The sequence below is a fragment of the Aspergillus wentii genome, assembly GCF_001890725.1.
Source record: "Aspergillus wentii DTO 134E9 unplaced genomic scaffold ASPWEscaffold_9, whole genome shotgun sequence".
Taxonomy (NCBI): Eukaryota; Fungi; Ascomycota; class Eurotiomycetes; order Eurotiales; family Aspergillaceae; genus Aspergillus; species Aspergillus wentii.
The window spans coordinates 172988-178987 of NW_024467840.1; the positions used below are offsets into that span (position 1 = coordinate 172988).

Below are 6000 nucleotides of genomic sequence, written 5' to 3' on the forward strand. Positions count from 1 at the left end.
ATAATAAATGCACAGTCTGAGATGGTCATGTTTGTCTGAGGCCAAAATCTGATGGGCATTCTTCCTGCACTCTTAACCACTCAACTTTCGGTTCTCATTGCGGTATTTACTTCAACTTGTCGATGATTGATCTTGGCAATTGCAATGAGATATTGACTATTTTTTTCCATTGATTCAATCCTTGCTAGTCCTTGGTGCTATTTCAGTGACAAGTCATTATCATTCAAACTCTGTTGGAACCGGGAATATATTTTGCCAAGCGTGAGGGCCTAGTCTGAAAATATACAAGAAGCTAAAAAGATCTAAGGAAATATAACGCTTCATCATCTCTCGATCTAAATAATTGGCCTTTTGCCCTACAGAACAGTAGTCCAGATGACTAGCATATGGAACTAACTACCCCTCATTCCGTCTCCGAGGTTTATACCTCAAGGAGCAAATATGGTTGCCCCGCACCGAATGTGAAGTCATGAGACTCCAACACAACTCTATTTTATGTGCAAATCCAACTTCATCCACGGTAACAGCAAGCTCAACATAGAAGCTATGCTGGAGATAATGTCATAGAGTGTTCGGTACTTAAAGCTCTCATCGCCCCCGGAGTAGCTTTAACTCGACTTCATCAACTACGTTCTTCGAACTTCAACAACGAACAAATACTCTCAATACAACAAAAATGCATTTCATGGTAGGTTTGAATTGATGATATAATATGAATGATCGCTTATCGCAAAAGTCTGCTAGTGTCCGTTTCGCCAGCGTGGAAGACTGGGAGGATTTTAGCAAGGATAACGACGAAAAGGCGTATGTTCTATCGTCCCACTATCCATTTACTTGAATATTCAAGATCAAATGAAATATTCCAATGCTGAACTTCTTCCAGACTTGAGCAAATGTTCACCGGGAAGGGAGCGACCATCCAGAAACCAATCAACTCCACCCACGGCATGCCTCCAATTCATAACATGACGTAAGCATCCCTGGGTCTCATATCAGTGTTTTATTATTGACCTTTGGGATCTCTTATGATGCAGGCTTGAAGCACCGGATGATATGGAGGCAGAAGATCTGCAACGTTCCAAGTTCCCTGAAGGTGTTCTGGTCCATATTGAGGAGGATATCTAAGGACGAGGCAATACGAGTTCTGCTCCCTTCTAGTGATTCAAATAATATCGGATATCCGTGCTCTTTGTATCCTTTTTTATTTTTTTATATCGTCGAAGTGGATCGGGATAATATGGGAGTGTATAATTGGACAACAAAAGAATGCAATTGTCCTTAAAGGGGCTTTTACTCAATTTTGATGTTTTCTGTAGGGTGGTAGTTTACCGGATGGTCAGCTTGCAGGTTTTGATAATTCATTGTACTAATAATTATTAGGGCAGGTTTCTTATAAATAGGTTTATATATCTAGGCTCGGCAAGCAAAGGACAACAATGAAGATTCGATCTTCTAATCTTCAGACTAGGGAAGACGAACCAATTATCTATAATGGCAGGGAAAGAGTTTGTCCATCATCAATGATAGACATTTGCAGACGGAAATAACTCCCCCCAGATAGCTCATATCCATGGTGTCGCCGTGTCTTCTTTATAGGTATCAACCAGAGTCAAATGAAACTAGATTCCCTAAGCAACAATGGCAAGTTTCAAATAAATTCTGCATTCGTAGTGCTGAATAGTCATAATATAAAACATCTTATCTTAATGAATCGAAGACAAAATATGCCCAAATCAGAAATGTTGGATAGATGTCCGCGTCATGTCATTGTCAGAATAGAGTTGACGGGAGGGAATAATATAATGTGGGGCTATTCTGCTATGCCTCTACCAACCAGATATCAATGAATGGAGTCTGGACTTCACAGGAAAAAAGAATAGGCGTATAAGGTTGGAATTCAATTTCAATTGTGATGTTCATGATATCATGGTTCTGCAGAATAGCTCTTTATTCCCCACATGAGACTCGAGTCAAGCCATACTTTAAATGAGTATTCCATGACGTTTTTTCTACTGTATGAAAGGTGTTAATCTGATCTGTACATTCAGTAAAGCTATCATTATGACTAATATCAAAGTACTGCTCCCATGTGTTTCCTTTATTTAATCCATAATAGAACATTGAATGGTAACTATGACATCATGGATAGGAACAACGCTGGAATATAAAGGATAATAGAAAAAAAAATATGAAAGTAGAAGATTGATCTATGTGACACTCAAAATACACTCCATATAACAATGTGACGGTTAGCAGGCGACCAAAAACGACCACACTTGACGCTGAAGTCTTGCTAACCAGCAAGCGTCTTGGCACCAGGCATTCTTAATCCCACAGCACCCTATCTTTACCAGACCGCAGTCTTTACCTCCACATGTGCCTCCAATTTAGCATGTCACATGAGTTGAGTCTAGTGACGACAGCTCACGTAGACCACGCTAATTAGCCGACATGACCACGCTAGCCTAATTGGGATACCGACGTGGCCATCATGTGACTTAGAGCTCGCGAAGCTGACATGACCAGGTCATGTCAGTCCCTCTCTTTTAAAACAATACACACACCCACTACCTACACCAATTGGAGCGCCCAGGATGTCAATCTAAAGCAAGGTAAGTATTTATGCAGTATTTAACTAATCTAGGACTAGTATACTAATTATTATAGGGAAAGAGCGTGTTTTAAGTATACATCAAGTATATTAAGGAGAAGGGCATAAAGTTACCTAACTATAAGAAGAGGAAGGTTAGTAATCATATTATATACTAGTTCCTAAGTAGTAGTGAACTAATCTACATAAATATAGGATGGGTACTATGTTATTTATCTAGGGGAGGTGTTCTATAGGTGGGATAGTTATGATTAAGGGATAAGAGAATTTTCTTTAATAAATAATTTAAAGAAGCATATTAAAGGCCAGTATAAGGAGATCCAGTTTCAGGTAATAAAGGGTAAGGGTCAGATAGGAAAGGACCTTTATACAGCATTAAGTATAGGATATAATATAGTGGATAACCAGTGGCTGACTAGTTCTAGATAGGATTCTATAAGGGCATTACAGACCTAGAGAGCAGTAAGAGCAGTAATAAGTCTATAACTAAAGAGAAGAAGATAACCAAGAAAAGGAGTATAAAAAAGTGGTATATTACTAGTCAGTGACTAGTCAGTGACTAGTCTTAATAATAAAGCTAATGATTTTAGGGCACTTAATAAGGTTAACATTTCTAACTCAGAAGAGGAAGTAGAAGTAGACTTAGAAGAGTTAGATTCTAATCCTAAGTATAAAGCCTTCTACTGCTCTGCTACTAGCTGCTAACTAGTCATAGTATTAAAGATGCTTAGTTACAGGTTCTAGACTTAAAGACATATTATAAGAAAGGGAAAGAATGGTTAAGAAAATATCTTAAAGTAAAAAGAGCTAAGAGGATAAAGAAGAATAGTACTTAAGTAGCTAGAGCAGAAAAAATGTCAGTATTAATAAAATACTTCTAGAACTATATACTAACTAGTTTCCTACTAGTTCTAGTAAGAAGAAGAGTAAGAAGGATTAGAAGGCACCCTAGTAAGTTAATTAAATATAGAATACTAGATAATAGGCTGACTAGTTTATAACTAGTATAGAAGATAACAGGCGCAAGAAGGTATCTAAGAAGTCTAAGGGGTATACTATCCTAGGTACTAGTAGATAGCCAGTTACTAACTAGATATATACTATATTTAGCTTAAATTATAAAGGCTATAGGTCCAACCTATTTATACTTAACTAGGCAGATAATGGGGAGGAAGATGACTATAATAATAATAATAGCTTTATTAATAATGAGGATAAGGAGATTAAGGAGTAAGTATCTACACCTAGATACTAACTAGTTACTAACTAGTCAGGACTGGCATTAACTTAATAAAGTTAAGCTCTAAGTTGCTGCTAGAGAGTCTAAAAGTTTATAATCCTATATATAAGTAGCAATGTCTTCACCATGGTATTAGGGCTATAAAGAAGTGTTATACTATTAAGTCTAAGATAGATAATAACTAGGAAGATTTAGAGACTCAGTAAGCCCCTACTAGTTATATACTAGTTAGATAGTTCACTTATTTATAACCATATATTTAACAGCCCTCTGAATCCAAAGCCTAAAGGGAAGAAGGAGGTTAGCCATAGTAAATCAAAGGGTAAAATGCCAGCTAAGGGTAAGAGGCTGGCTAAGGGGGATATACCACCAGTTAAGCTAGTTAAGGACCTTAAAGAAGAGGAATCTAAGTATTAGTATAATTCTAGATAACCTATACTAGTCCTTAGCTAGTTACTGACTAGTTATTAGGTAACCTATCTTTAACAGTGATAGCAGTAATAATAATACTAGAGAGGGCAGTTCTAGTTAGAAGAGGCAGAAGAAGGGAACTACTAGCTTTCAGCCTTAGAGGTAGGAATAGTAAGATACCCTACTAGTCTACTACTAGTTACTAACTAGTTAGAACTCTTAATCCTCCTCTAGCTCTTAATAAGCCTACTTAGAATACTATAGAGAAAGTCTAGGAGCTTACTATTAATCCTCCTAAGGATAATAAGGGCCAGCTAGAGATCTCTTAGTATAAATTACTACCTTACTAGTACCTAACTAGTTATTAACTAGCTTATAGGAATAAATAGGGTCAATAGGAGGATAAGCTTATTAATAATATAGTTAATAAGTTTATAAAAGAGTGAGGTATTATAGAGAAGGCAGAAGCTCTTAATACTAAAAGCTAGGAGTAGATTAAAACAGTAAAGTATAGTTCATCCTCTATCTAACTAGTCATAGACTAGTCACTAACAAGTTATTAGGGAAAATGAGGTGGCAGATATTAAGATAGAATAAGGGGAGGATCTAAAGGAGATATATAGAGAGGCTAGTACTTATTAGGAAGATAATAAGCAGCAGGCTGGTAATCTTAAGTATAGTTTATCTTCTAACTAGTTATTAACTAGTTACTAACTAGTCAGTAATATCTTAACTAGTTCTACTAAAGTGCTGAACAAAGATGTCCCTAATATACATAATAGATTAATGGGTAATAATAAGAAGTAAGTTTTCTACTTAATTAGTACTTATAAATTACTAATATATCCTAGCCTAACTGATCTTGATTCTACTTAATTTAAGAATAATAATATTTATAAGCTAATACCAACACTTACTATTCCCTATAGGTATAATAAGAAGGTAAGACCATGACTAGTTATCTACTAGTTACCTACTAGTTACTAATATCTCTTAGATTAATAATAAGAAAGTTTATAAGCTTAGAAAGGCATATAGATATACTATACTATATTATACCTACAGTTCTAACTGTAAGAGTAAGTTATAAAAAGGAAATATTATATCTAGTAGCTAACTAGTATAGTATATAGGAAGTACCTAGTTACCTATAAGGTCTTTAAACTTTTTAAGTAATTTAGACTTCTTATAGTAATGCCTTAGAGGTATTACTACTTAGGATAGGATTTAGTAGATAGGGTATTTAGTTAAGAAAGGGTATCTAGCCTTTAGCTTAATCTAGAATCCCTATTACTCTAGCTAGTACATAGCTAGTATATAGCTAGTAGGCACCTAGTAGGGTAATATTTAAATTTTACTAGCTTTAATTACTAACCACTCTTTATCTCTTTATTTAAAGCTATTTTATCCTCACCTTTATATTTAATATTATTCAACCTGGTAACACTATAAGATAATATAAAATTCTAATAAAATAGCTACTTATTAACTAGTCAAAGACTAGTTAGTAAATTTATTTTAAATATTAGAGAGCTTATAAACTATAGTGGTCTTCTTTTAGAAAGGAACTTTTAAAAAAAATAACTTATAATAAATAGATATATATATATATACTTCTTATATATTTTATCTTTTTTATTTTAAACTCTTTACTACTATATATTTAACTATTAAGGTTATAGACAGGCTCCTTACCTATTAGTATACTATTATATTTTTTTTCTATATTATATATAAT

General features: G+C 34.6%; 2 protein-coding genes across 2 annotated transcripts; both read left to right on the top strand.

Annotated features, from left to right (window-relative positions):
- The first annotated feature begins 270 nt into the window (after positions 1-270).
- Positions 271-1566, top strand: ASPWEDRAFT_45703 (uncharacterized protein). Its single transcript, XM_040836602.1, has 4 exons — positions 271-688; positions 737-804; positions 884-970; positions 1035-1566. The coding sequence occupies exons 1-4, from the start codon at positions 677-679 to the stop codon at positions 1123-1125; spliced, it is 258 nt and encodes an 85-aa protein (XP_040683805.1). The 5' UTR covers positions 271-676; the 3' UTR covers positions 1126-1566.
- A 952-nt stretch (positions 1567-2518) lies between these two features.
- Positions 2519-4537, top strand: ASPWEDRAFT_32345 (uncharacterized protein; the record flags this gene model as incomplete). Its single annotated transcript, XM_040833648.1, has 9 exons — positions 2519-2612; positions 2668-2696; positions 3037-3140; positions 3510-3562; positions 3625-3641; positions 3768-3841; positions 4118-4191; positions 4323-4424; positions 4527-4537. The coding sequence occupies 9 exons, from the start codon at positions 2519-2521 to the stop codon at positions 4535-4537; spliced, it is 558 nt and encodes a 185-aa protein (XP_040683806.1).
- Between the last annotated feature and the right edge of the window lie 1463 nt (positions 4538-6000).